Here is a 17,549-nt window from a genome sequence, read left to right on the forward strand (position 1 = left end):
AGGTGTCTGAAGCAGTGGGGTTATATGGGCTGGTCCAAATACGTACAGTTGGCAGGAGAACTAACGAGCTAGTACAGAACCTGCCTGTGGCTGCCTTTCTGATCTTAAACATGTTAAGTCTCCCACAAACTAAGATGGATGTAAACTGTTTTTTCTTGCTGATTTTGCACAATCAAGCTCTGTTGAAAGTAACCTTTGGAACTGGAGTGCTCAGTGCATTGGCCAGTGTGGCTTTCTCACAGACGAAAACCTTTACATCTCCAGATCATGTAAAGTTATAAATGTCCTTTGAAAAAACATCCCTGATGCACAGACAGCAGAAAGCATTGGTCAGTAGCTCTGCAAAAGGGCCATCTACTGCAAAAGGGGATGAAGCCAAAAGTCTTCAGGGCTGGAAAATGGCACTGAGAGATGCCTTGCCACAGTAGGGGATGTGGCCCATATTGAGGTCTCTCTTCTTTTCCTTTTTTTGGCTTGGTTTGAGGCTTATCAGAAGAGCCTCAAAGGGGACAGGACTGAATAGATCCAAATTCCATCTTGATGTAGTATCAGTGGGTGGATGCTGTGTATCTGTTGGAAGTCAAATCAAGTCATTAACATTTTGCTACTTCTTGTTAGTCTCCATACGGCAAACAAAGCTCAGAGCTGTTTCCTTTGACACCAGAATCTTTGGAAAAACTTGTTGCTAAACTCTCTGAGCAGGGGAGATCCCCTGTCTTTGCCTTCATGTGTGACAGAAGGCAGGTACACAGGGAGAAGCAGCATCTCTAGTGTCCTGGCTGATCTAGATGGGAGGGGAGGAAAAGGCAAGATTTTTGGACAGAAAGGTCCTTGCGGTCATTGCTAGAAGTACAGCAATTGTATTTGCTTTTGTACAAGTTGCTCATCTGCCAGGGAATGATATGCTGATATTCTCCCCTCCCTGCTTCCCTAGCTCCTTCCTCTGCTGTCTAATGAGTCTCTGTTTTCATTAAAGACCCTTAGAGTCCTACTGTTTTAACCTTTGTATTTCCTGCAGATTTCCTGAGCACCAGGATTTTAATGGTGCCTGCTTTCCCACTTACGGTTCAAGCGCCTGCTTTGGGTATCTTGAGAGATTAAAGAGAGAAGGGTTTCAGTGACTCACTCTGTAGCAAGTTAGGGTTTCATTAGGGAAAGCAGAGTTCATCCACGTGGTCTTCCCTGGAGTCTGATTGTAATCTGAAATCCCTGCTGAGGTGTTAGGAATGGCAGGAGTTAGAAAAACCATCTTCCCAAAAGCCCAGTTGTGGAAGAATGACTTCAGTTTGAAGTGTAGCATGAGCAGCTCAGGCTGGTGCTCCAGGAACAGATGCTTGATTCAGGTGTCTCTTCAGATTTCCCAGTTTATTTCTTCAAATAGCCCCAAGCTTGTTCAGGAAAGTGAGTCTCCATCAAAGCTGTTTTTCCTTAGTCAAATTGTTTCTCAACCTTGCAGTGCTAGAGGAAGCTGCAGTAGTGTGAGTCCCATATTCTCCATAAGAGAAGCTGATCAGACAGGACTGGGAGTTATGGGAGGAGAGGCAGTGTTCATTATAATTGCGAGTGGGGAGGCTTGCACAAGGGCCTTATAAACTGCAGACATAGGGGCTCTGTACTGGGCTCTGTACACCTTTATTTTAGTCCTTTTCCATTTTGAGTTTCCACTAGGAAGTATTAAAACTATTAAAATATTTTACTCGCTAGTTAGTATTTTCCCATACAGCAAAAAAGTGGAGTTTGCCTAGTACTGTCTAAGCGTGGCATAAAACAAACTGGTGAAGCCCTTTGCCTTCTGAGTAACTGTATTTCATATGCAGAGAGATTTCTTCCTTAGGATGATTAGTGGCTTTTAACAGCAGTCCACAGTTCACTGCTAGCTCAGCTGATGTCTAATCAATAGGTAATAAATCAATAGGGACCACAAAAGCTTATCCAAGAACAGCAAATTTTGTTTTATGTTATCATCCATCACTTTTGCCTTAGCTATTATACCTGAAATGTTTGAGAAGGCTGTGTTTGATGCGATGGTGTTCCTTTTGCATCTGCAGGTATCTAGGCAAAGAGGGCTGGGCCCCAGCTTCGTATCTGAAGAAGGCTAAAGATGATCTCCCATCTAGGAAAAAGAACTTAACTGGGCCAGTGGAAATCATAGGAAACATCATGGAGATCAGTAACCTGCTGAACAAGAAATCATCCACTGACAAGGAAACTCAAGCAGAAAATGAGACTGCAGAAACCCATATCACCAAGAAGGAAATCAGTTTGCCCATCCTGTGCAATGACTCTAATGGCAATGCCATGATGACTCCAGATAAGCAGGCTTCCAAACTGGCCCAGGGATCCCCAGCCATAGCAAGGATAGCACCACAAAGAGCTCAAATAAGTAAGGCAGTAAAGTAGTCTGGGTTTCCACTGGCTTGCAATGAATTCTTGTTTTCTACCTTTCAGGGCTGGCATTACCTGTCAGCTAAGGGTCCCATATGTCCTGACCTTGTAGCTGAGTCCACACAAGCAGATCTTTGCATTGTCTGTAGATCTTCAGGGACTCCAGGACATGGTCCTTCTTTAGTATTGATAAAACTTAACTTCACTTTATACAAGGGCTGGCTGTTTTTTCTTTATCTTAGCCAGTATGTGTTTACTTTTTTCTTTTTCCCAGAGAAGATTTATTTTTTTCCTTTTAAACACTAAAATGTGTCCCCCGCCCCCGGTAATGCAGATGATGTGATGGTGTGTTAAAGTCAAGGAGACCACCTATGTCTTCTCTTGCATTTGTTCTGCTGTTTTCCTGGGGACAAATTGCTATAATGTTTTTACTACTTCATCTGCAAAATGCAGATGCTAACGCTAGTCTGTGCAAGGAATGTCAAGATGCTATGGTACAGGACAGTGTGAGTGTTATTAATTTAGTGGATTATTTTTACTGCTGGGGGGAAAACTAGGTATTAGGCCAATTCTTTGCTGGCCAATCTCCAATGGGGCTGGTCAGTTCCAGCAGAAAATACAATCCACTACTTTCTGGCAGTGATTTCCTCTTAAATTTGCTGGCTTAGCTGAGATGAATAGCTAAGCTACCTTGGTATTTCTAATATACCCTCATAGTTTCCTATCTTGTTTCATAGAGATGCCTTAAATATTGCAAATACTGACTTCTAATATTCTCAAACTGTGTAACAGCGGAGAGCTGCTGAAAACTGTGTTTAGCAGCACTTACAAAGTTAAATAAACTCTCCCTTTTCTCTTTCCTGCTCAGGTTCTCCAAATCTAAGAACAAGGCCGCCCCCACGAAGAGAATCTAGTCTGGTTTGTATTGGTTTATGGTATATGCTAGCAGTGGGGTAGGTGTGTGGGTGCTTTATGAGACTTTCTACAGCTGTACAAGGTGTTGGGGGTATCGGAGAGATCCTTTATTTGCATCCCTGCTCATTTTATTGTTTAAGTATTGAGCAGACCTCCAGACACCCTAATGTTAATTGAGGATTTCTGTTTTTCGAAACGTTGCCCCAACTAAGAAGGTATTGAACTGACGGGAGAACATCCTAAAGCTACTATGTTCTGTGCATGAGCATTGAAGTCCATTTGGCTGACTCAGAAGGTTTAAAGTTCCCCTGGGTGTGTTTAGCCCAGATTGAATCTTCTGACTTTCTCTTGTCTTTAACAACTGGGAACGTCTCCCCTCCTTCCATTGCTCCCATCTTTGAGGTGGCTAAGCTTCACTCTTGTGTATGTTTAAAATGGCTTGGGATCTTACAGAAGGATGTGTGCTACAGGAATGAAACCTGTGATTGTTTATCCTCAAAGCTAGAATTCTGGAAGCTTGGACCAATTTGAGATTAGGACTGTCATCTTCAGATAGGAACTACTCAGTAGTCTATTTGCACAAAAGTCATGCTAATAACTTGCTTATAACTGGGCATTACATAGTGTTTAATCTTTGCTGTGCCCTTTATGAGCAGTATGTGACTTGTAATTTTTCTGTGTCATCCGAGATGCCTCTTAACAAACTAGATGAATAGCATATTAGCGTTTTTTTCCTATTTCTCTTTGTATTATTTTCAGTTAGACTTTGTTTTGGCAAGACAACTACACTTAATCCCATGCTAAAAATAACAGTGATAATGTATGTGAAACCCTGAACATGTCTGCTGTTTCCAATTATCTTCATTTAATCCAAACCATCCTATTATCTGAAGGCATTTTATTATGCTGCACTTCTGCTGTATTTCAGCATTTATAGTGCAGAAACATCCAATTATAACATTGTTAGACACGGTTCCTAAGGTGCAGTGATGCATTCTCTGTGAAATGCCACATGCTGTGCGTGATGAAACATGGATTGTTAGTTACAACGAGGGTATCTTAGAAATGGAGTAGCGTGTGAATAAACCACAGTGTGCAATTTGCCTTTCTTCCATTAATGTCTTAGGATCATTTTGTGTCTTTGGCTGTCTTCTGTCTGTCTGTGGCAGGTCTGACCTGTGTTGAAGAGATCCTGATATACCGCAGTTCTTGCATTAGAACCATAAGCAGTGAAGTGCAGAAGCTGTGAAGCTTCACCATCATTTAGTTCTGTAGATGAGCAATGTGCTAATCTGAAAAGCTTTCAATATTGAAATTCTTGAAAAGACTATTATCCCATTTATCACCTTAAAAATAATTGTAACAAGCTCTAAAATGTGACAGCTTAATGTAAAGGCACTTAGCTTTTAGAGGAGTCTGGTATGCTGCCAGAATGGCTGTAAATAGCAGTGTCCTGCTTCTTGTGGAGCCTCTATACAATTTAAATGCAAGTTGTGTTGGGATTGAGTAGAGGTTCTGGGTGTCTGTTACAGGGAGGAACTGGAATCTTTTGATCCTATAGTAAAGTCTTTCTCCTATCACTGTAGCTGAGCAAAGCTCTTCATAGGGGTCTATGATATTATTCTTGTTTCTTGCTACAACAGATGCTCTTTAGCTCTCATCACTGACTATTTCAGATTGTTTAAAAATCCAGCAGCAGATTAAGAGCAATAATTCATTAGGATTTCATTTTAAGGCAGTATATTTGTTGATAGGCAGAATCTATTATGGGCCCGTTGCAATGCAATTTTCTGCAGTTGTGGCAAGCCATCCAGAACTGAGTCTTTCTGGACAAAATCTGAGTAAATGAGCTGTTGTTACTGTTACTGGAATGGCAGCTCACGCTTTATGGCCCATCAGTAAAATGTTTTACTGTTCAGGTGAAGATTATCACAGTTTTAATAGCTGGTGAAGGCGGCATGAACAGTGTGTATTTTGAAAGGCTTCTCTCTTGTGGCCCATCTCAATACATCACCTTCCACTCTGGAGAGCTGGGAAGTTATCATTAGGAAGTAGCACAGGAAGAAGGAAGAGTTTTAGTGAATAAAGGCAAATATTTTTTCATACTGCTGTTCAGCCCACTGTTTCTTTGGTTTAATTGAACAAAGCTTCCTATTTGCCTTAGGGTTTTCAGTTGCCCAAACCACCAGAGCCACCCTCCGTGGAAGTGGAATACTACACCATTGCAGAGTTCCAGTCGTGTATCTCTGATGGCATAAGCTTTCGTGGAGGACAAAAAGCAGAGGTGAGCCTTAACAGCGCAGCTGGAAGAATTGTAACATTTGGCTATTGCAGGGGACTGGACTGAAAGGGAGGAGTGGAAAGCAATTGGTTGACATTTTTGTCTAAGTAACATGTTCCTTATGATCTCCTAGGTTATAGAAAAGAATTCGGGTGGCTGGTGGTACGTACAGATTGGAGAGAAGGAAGGATGGGCTCCAGCGTCTTACATTGACAAGAGGAAGAAACCTAATTTAAACAGAAGAACCAGTACTTTAACCCGCCCAAAAGTTCCTCCCCCAGCACCTCCCAGTAAACCAAAAGACTCCGAAGAAGGAACAAATCCTGGAACAGTTTCTTCAGGAGATACCCAGGACTCTCCCCACAAGCTGAAATACGAAGAACCTGAGTATGATGTGCCTGCCTTTGGCTTTGACTCAGAGTGTGAAGTGAGTGAAAGTCATCGTGAAGAGGGCACTCCTGAAAAACGACTGTTTCAGCCCCTCAAGCCCTCTCCTGTGTCATCACTTCAGAAAGCAAAGTTCAAAGTGGGAGAGTCTTCAGAAGATGTTGCTCATGAAGAAGAGACCATCTATGAGAATGAGGGATTCAGGCGTTATGTGGAAGATGCTTTGTCCAGTAAGGAATCTAGTGGAGACTCCGATTCTCAGAAAAGCTCTTCTCTCTCCTTGATCAGAAGGAATTCTCCATGTTCCAGCTCTCCTAAGTCATCACTTGTGAAGCTCAAGACAGACAAAAACATCCAGCCCGAAATTGGAAAATGTCACTATACCAGGAGCGAGGAGACAAAACCAAGGTCAGCTTCAGATGTTGGCTTACGTAGCATGCCAAGAACAGGCGTGAAGAAAGAGCCTGGGCAGAGTCCTTCCATTAGAGCAAAGCCAATCGTTAGGCCCAAACCCTTTCTGAACAAGGCAGACTCTCAAAGCCAAGAAAAGATGGATATCAGCACTTTAAGGCGTCAGCTGAGGCCAACTGGGCAACTCAGAGGTGGACTCAAAGGTTCAAGAAGTGAAGAGTCTGAGAGCCCCCCACACACAGCTTCTGAGAACCAAGACGATCCTGTTAGGAGGAGTTCGGCTGATCTCATTACAGCTCCTTCCCGTGGCATTTTCTGCTCTAGCCATCCAGCCAAAACTGAGCAAGAAAATGACTCCAGATGTTTTTATGTGACCACTGACTCATACCAAAAGGTACAGGATTCTGAAATTTGCTTCCCAGCAGGAGTAGAAGTGGAAGTGCTAGAAAAGCAAGCCAGTGGATGGTGGTACCTGAAATATGGAGACATGGAAGGCTGGGCTCCTTCTCATTATTTGGCTCTCCCTGATAACCAACGAGAAACCACATCGGCAGAGACTGATGCCTCATTTGCCAGGAACAGGAAAAATGAAAACAAGTCAAACAGTTTAGAGAAGATAGAGAAGAGGGTTCAGGCTTTGAACACCATCAACCAGAGCAAACGCGCAACACCACCCATCCCAAGCAAACCTCCTGGTGGTTTTTCAAAACCATCGGGGCCAGTCAAAATGAGGAATGGTGTGAGGCAACTTGCTGTCCGGCCGCAGTCAGTGTTTGTGTCTCCACCACCAAAGGACAACAACCTGTCATGCTCCTTGCGCAGAAATGAGTCTTTAACAACTACAGATCATCTTAGGACCGTCCGTCGGAATTCCTCCTTCAGCAACGCATGGTCACAGCCCGGTGACGCAAAGGGAAAGCAGCCTGAGCGGTCTGGTACAGAGGGCTCGGAGACCACCTCCAACCTCCCTACCCAGAGGAATGGCATTCCTGTGTCCACAGTCAGGCCGAAGCCCATTGAGAAATCCCAGTTCATCCACAACAATCTCAAGGACATCTATGTTTCCATTGCAGACTATGAAGGGGATGAGGAGACTGCAGGGTTTCAGGAAGGTGTCTGCATGGAGGTTCTCGAAAGAAACCCAAATGGCTGGTGGTACTGCCAGATCATGAATGGTGTGAAGCCATTCAAAGGCTGGGTGCCCTCAAATTACTTGGAGAAAAAGAACTAATATTGCGATATCTTTAACTTCCCTAATTTATACTGTTCCTGCTGTGTACATGTGGAAAAAACAATTGCTACACAAAAAGACGTTTCCCTGTGCTCCAGTTTGTACAAAGGGACAAAGGAGTCTATGCTGAGGACAAATCTGCCATGTTCTGGAGAGGTTTGTGGGGTTAACATGTCGTAAGCAACTATGAGGAAGATGCAGCATAGTCAAATGCCTTTTTGTGAAGTTGTTAATAATCTTGTATGTGTAACAGGGTATGACATCCCATCTTTCCCGTTATTGATAGGAAACCAAATGTGTGCCTTTTGTGAGAGAAAAATACACATGCATCTACTTGGGGAGTTTTGTGCCAAACTCTGTTTTACAATCTTGGCTCCCTTTCTCCTCATTCTTGTCCATACGTGGAATACCCAAGAGTTTTGGATGCATTTCCACAATTTACAGTGAGAAGCAAATGGAAGTTTCTGAAACACAGAGGGACTCTAATCCTTTGGAGAAGTTCACTTTTTTCTTACTGTTCTCAACAGTTGATTGGTCCAGAGTTGGAGCCTTTTCATCGCGGAGAGATTTGGTCTCTGACTTCAGCTGTGTTTTGTTACTGCTAACTCACCGGAAAAGGCAATCAGGTGGTGTTGGTTGGGGGCTTTTTGTTTCCTTCCGTTCTGTTGTCTTCTTTGAGTTGGGATTTCAGGTGTTCTAGGGCAGCGATGCCTACTGGTGCTTGTAAAAACAAACCTACAAACCCCATGCTTAAGCACGTCAATTACTTTGTAGGCTCCATATTTAGTTCTGTGCCTGACTCCTGCCAGGTGGTCCTGGTTGATTCTCTTCCCAGAGTTGAGTTTCTCAAAATTCATCATAATATCAAAATGTACAAAAGTCCCTTAAGGCACTAAGGACAAAGCTGTCAAATGTGTTACTTCTGGTTTTGCGATCTGGTCCGAATCCAAGCGTGCTGACTGCTGGCAGGGCCCACCAAGGTATTAGTTAGAAATAGCCGTAACCTCCTGCAACAGCAGTGTTTACAATGAGGGGAAGAAAAAAAAGCCATCACACTCAGTCTGCACATCCTTAATTTGTATATTTTTGGAGAATTGTTTTTCTGTGTTTTGTTTTTGTCTTTTCTGTGCATTCTGGGTTTACTTTATTTTTTTTCTCTTGTTTTACCAGAGGAGACTTAAAATTGAAGTAGGAGCCAAATATGTGTTTCTGTTCCCACTTGAATCCAAGAAGTACATTTGTACTGGAAAGTATGCCTGGGCTTCTCAGGCTCAGAGATTTAATATCAAAGCAATTAGGTCTATAGTGCATCTAACCAGGAAGCTGCCTCTTCTGGTTCCATTTCTGTTTGCCTTTCTTAACTCATGCTTTGAAACGTGGCAGGCAGTGGGGGGGTAGCGTGGTGGGAAATGGAAGAGGCATCCATTGGAAAGAGCTACGAATATGGAGTTATTTGTGAGGTAGCCAACTCTTGTCCTGTAAACATCATTGGCTAAATCCCTACTGTACTTGAGGAAGTCATGCTTTTTTTTTTTTTTTTTAAATGGCCTTGTTAATCACTTCAGGATCAATATCTAGTTCCTTTAAAGGCAGCATTGTAAATCTGTTTTAAGGGGGAGGGGGCAGACCATTTCACTACTGGTTTACACAAAATGAAACATGCCCTTTTTTCCACCAGCGTTTCATACCAATTTGGCTTGGAAGGTAAAGGTTATAAAGACTTTAAAATAGCTGGGATCAAGGGACTGAGTAAAATAGCACAACAATATCATGTGTTACTGGGGATGTTTCTCTGCCAAAAAAAAAATACACAATTTATACGTTGTTCTTGTCTTTATTTTTTTTTTTTTTTTGGTGGTTTGGGGTTTTTACTAATTTCCGTGGTAACATTGAGAGAGTTGCCTACAGCTAACCTGACTGATGTCCTTTTGGTAGCTGAAGCAACATCCAGGTGCCACAACTGGCTATGAACAGTGCTGTGGTTCGAGCAGCTCTCTGCATCCAAGTGGGGAGGGAGGCTGTTTGGTTGGGATCCCTTCAAATTGTGGTGGCAGGAGAAGGAGGTGTATCTGCACAACAGCTCGTATCACAGTGTGCAGGGTCCTCTTTGTACCTTAACGTCCTACCATATAATATATATGTATATATCCAGTTAGCTACATCTTACTGGATGTGTGTCTGAGGCATTGTGGCCCTGTCTCTCATACTTCTCCCCATTTGTAGTTGTACTAATATGGTAGCAGCCATAAAAGACTGCTGGAGCTGTTGTGAGATTATAATAGAAGTATTATATTCTTCTGCTGGACAGTATTAAATAGAGCAATACATAGAGTTATCTGCTAGATTGCAGTACTAATAGTAGTGACTTAGTGATTCGTATTAATGTTGTTATGATTTATTTTAACAATAATGATGCGGAAGTGGTTCATTATTTTGAATTAATGCACTTTAACAATAAAAGAAGCCAAAATGGAAGCCAATGCAGAGAACTAAGTGCATTATTTAAAGGTGCAGTATATAATTATCATTTTCTTGAAGCACATATTTATTAAGAATTAACTTATTATTTAAACAAAACTTTAGAATATTTTAAAGACATTCCCACTAGGTCATCTCTTTGGGGGGATGTAAAAGCACAGCTCCCAGATCTTCTGCATTGAGCCACTGAATTCTCTGAGTACGGTGCGGCGTGATGTGAGCCACTACCCAGGGAGAGGAAAGCAGCACGCGGACGGGAGAGCCCCGACTACTGTAAATAATCACACCTGCATCCAGCAAAGCCGAGCCCAGAGCACCTCTGAACTGCAGGAGTCCGTGCGGGGTTTGGGGTGGCAAAGCCATTTTTGGCAGACTGTTGTGGTGCCTGGCTGCCGTGTGCCTTGCATGAGGCTGGTCCCCAGAGGATGCGGGCTTGTCATGAGGCTCAGGTTCGTGTAAGGGCTTCAGGATCTGCCCATGAAACATGGGCCAGCTCTGTAACAGACGTCAGTCTGTCCCACAGCTCCCTTTCCACCTTGCTGGCTCGCTTCTTCAGCTCTGGCTTTTTCAGGGAGGTGGTTTGCTGAGCTCCAAGCGGTGCAGGGGATGACACAGAGTGAGGGTGCCTGCAGTACTGCCAGGGTTTTCTCAAGCAGCAGCCCAGTGTCCCATGGCTCAGTTGCTCCTTTACCCCACCTCAAAGGCTTCATGGCCCTCTGAGAAGAGGCCAGAGCCTGTAGATGGGCTGCAAAGCCATGCTCCTGGCCTCCTTCTGCCCCCACCTGCACCAGCAAAAACTATGGGGCGCAAACCACCTACTTGATGTTAGAAATGACCATGGGCCACCACCTGGCATGCCAGGATTCCCGCCTGGTGGGGAAGCTTCGATTTGGCCTTCCCTTTATCTGGTGGCTGCTTTGACTGCTTGTGTTTAAAGGGTCACTTTTAAAGCAAATACCTCCCCCCCCCCCCAATGCAGTTTTTCCCCCTCCCATCTTACTGTTGTCACAGCATCTCTCACTGATCTCTTTTTTTGATTCTTTCAACTGAGAGGTCTCAGGAAAAGAATTATTTTTTCCATTGGCGAGCAGCTAGTTTTGGTCAGCTCTGCTGATACGCAAAATAGCAAGCCCTTTCCACTGTTGGCTGTGAAACAGAGTGAAAGGCCTTAAGCTAAATCAGAAAAGCTGACTGCAGGGCAGGAAAACCTGGCAGGGTGCCTCAGAGAACAGTGTAGTGCTAGAAGTGTCTTAGCTCCTTTCTAAAATGTTAATGTCGCCTTAAGCTTTATTTACTAAATTTGTCAGAACTGACACTGGATCAAGAGCAATATTTAAATGTAACGTACACCTCAGTGAACACTCAATGCAGAAATCAATAGTACTGTTTAAATTTCTCTTTTTCTGGTTTATTCTTGAACCAGATTGTTAAGAGGAAGAGCTCTGCAAGGCTTGGGCAAAGCTATTTGCAGCTGAAGGGGGCCCTCCTCCGGGGGGAGAGACGGCTGCTGTCACCGCGTTGCTCTCACCCGCTGTCCGTGCTTTCCAAAAAGTCTTGAATTTGGACCAGCAGAAAATCCAAACTCCAATGCCAGAGAACAAAATTTAAGAATGTGAAAATTGTGTCTTGCTGTATACTGCAACTTTAATAATAATGAGCACTTCTGAGTTCGTTATTGAGGTTTATATAATGCCTGAAAAGTTTAATTGCTGGTTTCCCTTGTCTCCCCTTTCAAAATACTTTCTCATAACAGCAAGAGTAATACATTTTTGGTAGCAGCCCTTCCTCGTGGGAGGCAATTCCTGTTAATTGTTCTAGCTCTCACGCCTTGCAATGGGTGGGTGTAGTCCTGCTACCAGTCCTTTGCAAGCCAAACTTTTCAAGATAAAAGATATGATGGACGCGTGCCGGGATACTTAACTGATGTGTCAACAGGAAGTTTTTAATCGCTGTGTACAATAATTAAAAATACACAATAACGAAGGATTGAAATTGGCTCATGGCTAGACTCTTAAAAATGGAATTTCACATCTGCACGGGTATAGCTTAAAAAATGGATTTGGCCCTTGTGGATACACACCCCAAAGACTCCTCCTGTTATGATGCTATCAAGTTTGACGAAGGCATTATATAATTGTTTTCATCACTTTCAGATCTTAATGAATCGTATTTTATTGTAATATATATTCATTGCTTTCCTCAGTTAAAAAGAAAGTTACTGCTTTTATCTTATATGAAAAACAAGGGAATTTGATAAAGCATTCATTATTTTCATATTACTAGTATTAACAGAATAGAACTAGTAGTATTTAATTTTAGATCTTCATAGGTAGCTTGTCAATAACTCATACTTTCCTGTGTTGTATCCTACTATTTTTTTCTATTTTTTCCCAAATACTCTGCATTCTTGAGAAAAAACAAATCCAATGAGTGGATAAGTGCAATATTCATAGAATAAACAGGCCCCTCATCCAGGACTTGGAGTGGAACGTGCAGTGTGAAATGTTTGCAATTCTCTATTCATGCACTCTTAGGGGAAGGGGAAACGCAGGGGAGGGGGCAGCTGGCTGAAAACAGGACCCTTTGGTAGGTAGGGACTGGTAGCTGGGGTAGTTTGGGGCGGGAATGGCTGCTTTTCATTCAAAAAGCATCACCTGTTACTGAAAGTGTAAGGATTGTGCAGCATGTTGCCAGGATTATGTATAGAATGTGCATTAACATCCTTATCAATACAGGACTTCTGAGCTATGCTTGAAACACGCTGTATGTCATCCATGCATGACACTGTCTTCTGGTATGTCTCTGCTGGTTACATCCTCTGTTACGCTTCAGAATCGATGATAACTTCAGAAAGGATAATACTTCTGCTGGTGTAGTCCCAAGTTTTGATACTGTATTGTTACTTGTATTTATTGCAAGAGCTATGGAAATATTTTTACAAGTCCTCATTTCTTTTTATTTCCTTATTGTTAACCTGAGAAGAAAAAGTCCCAATTTTATCTGGGTTAGTTCTCCCCTGCAGAATTTCACAGCTGATTTGGGTATTGATTTCATATTTCTTGGCTTGCAAAGACTGATCTCTCAGGTCCAAAATAAAGTTGGGCAGAAACTTTGCTCTTCAAAAGAGGGTTTGTCTTCTATTTGAATGGAAGGAGAACTTCCATGTGTCCAAAATAATGTGACTTCCCAGGTAGCAGCAAAATCTACTACCTTTGAAAAACTGGACTGTTTTTGTAAGATGCAAGAGAAATGTGAAAGCCAGAGCATTTGATTGTCTGAGCTGCGGGAAGTACATCTCCTGTGGCTCTAGTTCATGTCCCTGGAGAGGGAGCGTACCTCAGCTTTCTGCTTAACTTTTGTCCTGCTGTTCTTAAGTTTGTCAAAAAGCCTTAATATTACCGGAGACCTTGGCATTCAAACAGAAAAGCTGAATTTTGCAGCTGTACTGAAATAGTATCAATTACATGATTTTGGAAAACCTCTAATACTTTACAAATGAATCTGGTTTTGAGGAGCCAACTGAATTATTTCACGTGCTCTTGTCTAAACGGGCAAGTCCATGAGCATCAGTAGAGTTACACTGACAGAAGACCCGCGGTGGAGCAAAGCGTCTCGCAGGCGCTCAGCATGGACCGTTCTCAGCAGAAACAAGCTCTGTGCACTTAGTTCCTGCACCTCCCAAGGGTGTACAGGACTGCTGAGCCTTGGTGCTGCCATGCCATGATCCACTTCCCTGAAGGTCTTGCAGCTTTTTAAAACCAACTGGAGCTTTGCTGCTATTTGCTGGTGGCTTCCCATCACAAGTGGCTCCTTCTCTGGCAACTTCAGATGCTATTTAGCCACGTAGTGAAGTGCTGCGTATAAATGCAGTGTTTGGTAGCTGCCAACAGTACTAAGATGATGGTCTGAGAGCAAATGTTTGTCTAAGTTATTATTTCTCATTTGCTTTTAGTTGCTTGGTAGAAGCAGGGACCACCAATGTGGTGATGCATGGGGAATGTGTCTGCACACTTGAACTGTTTGATGGCCTCTGCTAGCTCTGCCCAGTGCTTGTATTTCTTTCTCTCCCTCTGTGCTGCTCAGTAGTCTTGTCTGTTGTGTGTGTCTGTAATTTTCAAATAAAGTACTGTATGTAGGGCCAGATCCAGAAGCCCCTGCAGTCAGTTGACTTTGGGTTGGGATATAGGTTGCTGTTGCTGCTTTTCCTCCTCCGTCTTAGACCCAGCTTGGAGGAAAGCACAGATGTCTGTAAAAAGTCACCCATAACTCTACTTTGGGGTGTCAGTTTTGTGGGGTGTGCATGCATTGCCAAGGGTGGAGCAAGGGGATCTTTTTTTCCTTGGGCGCCCTCATATCAGGGGTGGGGCACCGCAGCGATTCCTGGAGCGAAAGCTGCACCGCACCGCGTGCGGACGTGACTGGCGTAGGCAGAACAAATTAGTTTCTCCCATTTTATAATGTCAGGGCTGGGCTGGTCCCATCAACAATGTTCTTCATTTGTTCTTGCATCAAGGGTAGTGTTGATTCTAGTTGGAGAGTGCAATTTTTTTGTGTTTTTTTAATAAATAAATTTGGTTTAAAGCTTCACACTGGCGTTTTACAGACGTGTTATTGTCAGCATAAGCCACTACTGTCCTGAGTTGAGACTCCTGTTTGTTACTGAATCAAAATAATGGGAATTACGTCAATAATTTGGAAAGAAATGAGGTGACTATATTGGAGGGGGAGGGATAGATAAAATATGAGGAAAAAGATGTTTCTAATAAGGCCGTAAATTATTGGGTTTGACACTGCAGGTGCTTTCTCTGTATAGATGGTTTTAATACATCACTGCTCTGTGTTAGGATTTTTCATTACTGAGAAAAGTTGAGTTTCACACTCCATGATATACTATGACAATCTGTATCCTGAAGCCGGTGAAAGACAAACATGGGTTATGTGTTGTTGTAGTAGAGGTGGTTTGTGTGTCTGGGAGTTTGCATACACCGAGGTTCAGCTGATGGAGCGGGCAAGAGCAGCTGCTCAGGCCTGCCTGCGTTGGCCCTCTGAAACAACCCTGTGCTGGTGGCATTTCTGGGAAAATGCTACGTTTAGTGGTCTTTCCCTGACACTCAGGGTTATTTGGTTACAATGGTACCTATCTTGGTCCCTGCTTGGTGGAGGAGAAGAACAGAGGGGAGGGAGAATCACTTGGCACTGTAGGAGAATTTTTTAAATATAACATTTAATATTAAAATAAATATTTCAGGCTTCTCCAGATATTCCTCTTCAAAGCTGTGTTAGTGACTCTGTATTTGATGTCTGAAATTTAAGCAACATGGCAGCTTTCTCTGTACAAACAGTTCTTTTGTGGTTTGAGAGCTTGTTCTTGAACTGCTGCTGGGTCACCAGGGAAGTGGTAATAAATAAACAAAATCCCATCATCACCCTTGGAGTTTAGACTGGGGGGGGGGGGGCATCAAATTGTGTTCTGACTCTGCATCCCCCGAGCATCCAGGTTCAGTTTGTTTCCATCCTCTAGAAGCAGGACAGAAGAGAATAGTGCAGTCACTGGAACTTGGCCTGTAACAATTAGTAAACTGGAGCAAATAAAAAAAGGCATTAAAAATAAACCTTTTAAAAAATGAAATATTTCACTGAATAGCTGACTTAACTATTTCCTGTCTTGGGTTTTTGGGGGCGGGGGGGGGGGAGTTATAATTGTTTCCAGTCTCGAGGAGGAATTTTTCTGCAGCATGCTGAATAGGCTTGCTGAAAAGATTTGCTCATTACTCATGGTGAGTTCAAACCTGGAGTATTGCAAAAGCGAAGTGTGTGTAGCATTACAATGACTTTTTTGTGCTGGGGGTCCAAACCGAGTATTGTGGGGTCAATAGTGCATAGAATAGGTGCATTTCTGCTGTCTGGCTGACTTCACGTTACATCAGTGCCGTTCCTTTATTGCAGATTTAATTGTAGACAGCAGTGCTCATTACTCTGCTTGCAGTGTTTGGGGAGAATCAAGCAGATGAGCCTCCTCAGTTAAGACTCAATATCAAATTTCATGTCAAGAGAAGTCTTGCCAGCAGTTTGATTGATTGATGCCTAGGCTAAAGTTCAGATGCAGATAAATCAAGGTGGGTGTTGAAAGCAGCTCAGTTGGACGCGTACATCTGTAGCCGTTTCCAGAGCTGTTAATTAGTCCAAATTATCTCTGGAAATGGTGAGTAGCCAGTTATTGGGAGCCTAAACCTGTTGTTGAATGAAGGCTGAAATCTGTTTGAGCAGTTGTGCTTTCCTCCATTAGCAGAGCAATTGCACGTGTCTGCACTGGAAACCCCTATGGGTTTTGCTGTCCCAAATTTGTATTTGCCCAAAAAAAAAAAAAAAGATTGATCTAGGCCTGGTCTAAGTGAGGTTTTGCAGTGGGTTTCCTGGGTGGTTGATGTTCTTAATGTGACCTTGAATATTGTCATTTGAACTGTTGTCATTTCTGTGTTGGTGTAGCGCTCCGTTTTCTAGTGGTTAGGTGGTGGGAACGTACCTGGTGGGAGCTTGGGAGGGTATGTCGGTGACCAGAGATAGAGAAATGTGTGGCTGGTCTTAGTGTGTGTGGTCAAGTTGGTGACACTTTTTTTGTCTTTTTTTGTTTGTTTGTTTTCTTTAACATGGGAACCATTCTGTCTGTCCTGCTTGGGAAAAGGTCTAGAAGTTGGTGTGGTTTCTGTTGCAGTATATATGAGAAGGAATAACTGAGAGCTTTTTTTTTTTTTTTTTTTTTTGAAAGAGAGTTTATGGGCGGGAGTCCGTTCAGTTTGTTTTGGGTTGCAAGTTAAGCCAAGAGAGGAAGAAAATGAGTCTGGGGAAACCCTTTTTTATGGTAACATCTTTGGACCATATTTTCTTGTGGCCTCTGATCCAGCTCCACTGAAAGTAGTGGAGTGAATATTGTTCATCGTGCACGTTTTAGAGCTTTTGGCCAAGTATTGATTCTTTCAGAGCTGACAGGTATTTTGACATTCACAGAATTGCTCCTTAATGTACCTATAGCAAATGTGAGCTAGAGACAGAAATAGTAACCGCAGCCTCATGCGTTGTCCAGTTTTTGTTTCATGAACTCAAGATGGTGACCAGTTGGATAAAACTGTTTGTACAGTGAACAGCTCCTGCAAGGGTCCAGATGTGCTTGGGTCTCTGAGATTCTCTCATAGAAAAGGAAATCACGTGCATAATAGAAAATTTTGCCTTTCTCAGTCATCCCAATAAAAATGAAACCCAGACAAGTGACATCTTTTGCACTTAACATACCTTTTGCCATTGATGGCAAGAGTTATCATTAATGAAGGGTCAGATGCTCCAATCTGTCTGAACTGGCACAAAACAGAAGACGTTTTTGTGACCAGTCCCTGAGTCTGCATGTAAACATGGTAGATTTGATGCAGACTAGAGTACTAGTTAAAAAAGATGAGTAACTTCTCTATG

At 42.8% G+C, this 17,549-nt stretch overlaps 1 protein-coding gene across 2 annotated transcripts in view; it reads left to right on the forward strand.

Moving 5' to 3' along the window:
* SH3PXD2A (SH3 and PX domains 2A) overlaps nt 1–7,619 on the forward strand; it is a gene marked incomplete at its 5' end in the record, with an annotated part of 263,482 nt that extends 255,863 nt beyond the window's left edge. For both annotated transcript variants that reach the window (XM_082308802.1, XM_082308803.1), the window contains 4 exons: nt 2,049–2,383; nt 3,254–3,303; nt 5,465–5,584; nt 5,715–7,619. In XM_082308802.1, coding sequence (XP_082164928.1) covers nt 2,049–2,383; nt 3,254–3,303; nt 5,465–5,584; nt 5,715–7,610 — 2,401 coding nt within the window. In that variant the 3' untranslated portion in view covers nt 7,611–7,619. The remainder of the gene's footprint in view (nt 1–2,048; nt 2,384–3,253; nt 3,304–5,464; nt 5,585–5,714) is intronic.
* Nucleotides 7,620–17,549: the final 9,930 nt, after the last annotated feature.

The sequence above is a fragment of the Platalea leucorodia genome (genome assembly GCF_965183815.1).
Source record: "Platalea leucorodia genome assembly, chromosome: 4".
Lineage (NCBI taxonomy): Eukaryota > Metazoa > Chordata > Aves > Pelecaniformes > Threskiornithidae > Platalea > Platalea leucorodia.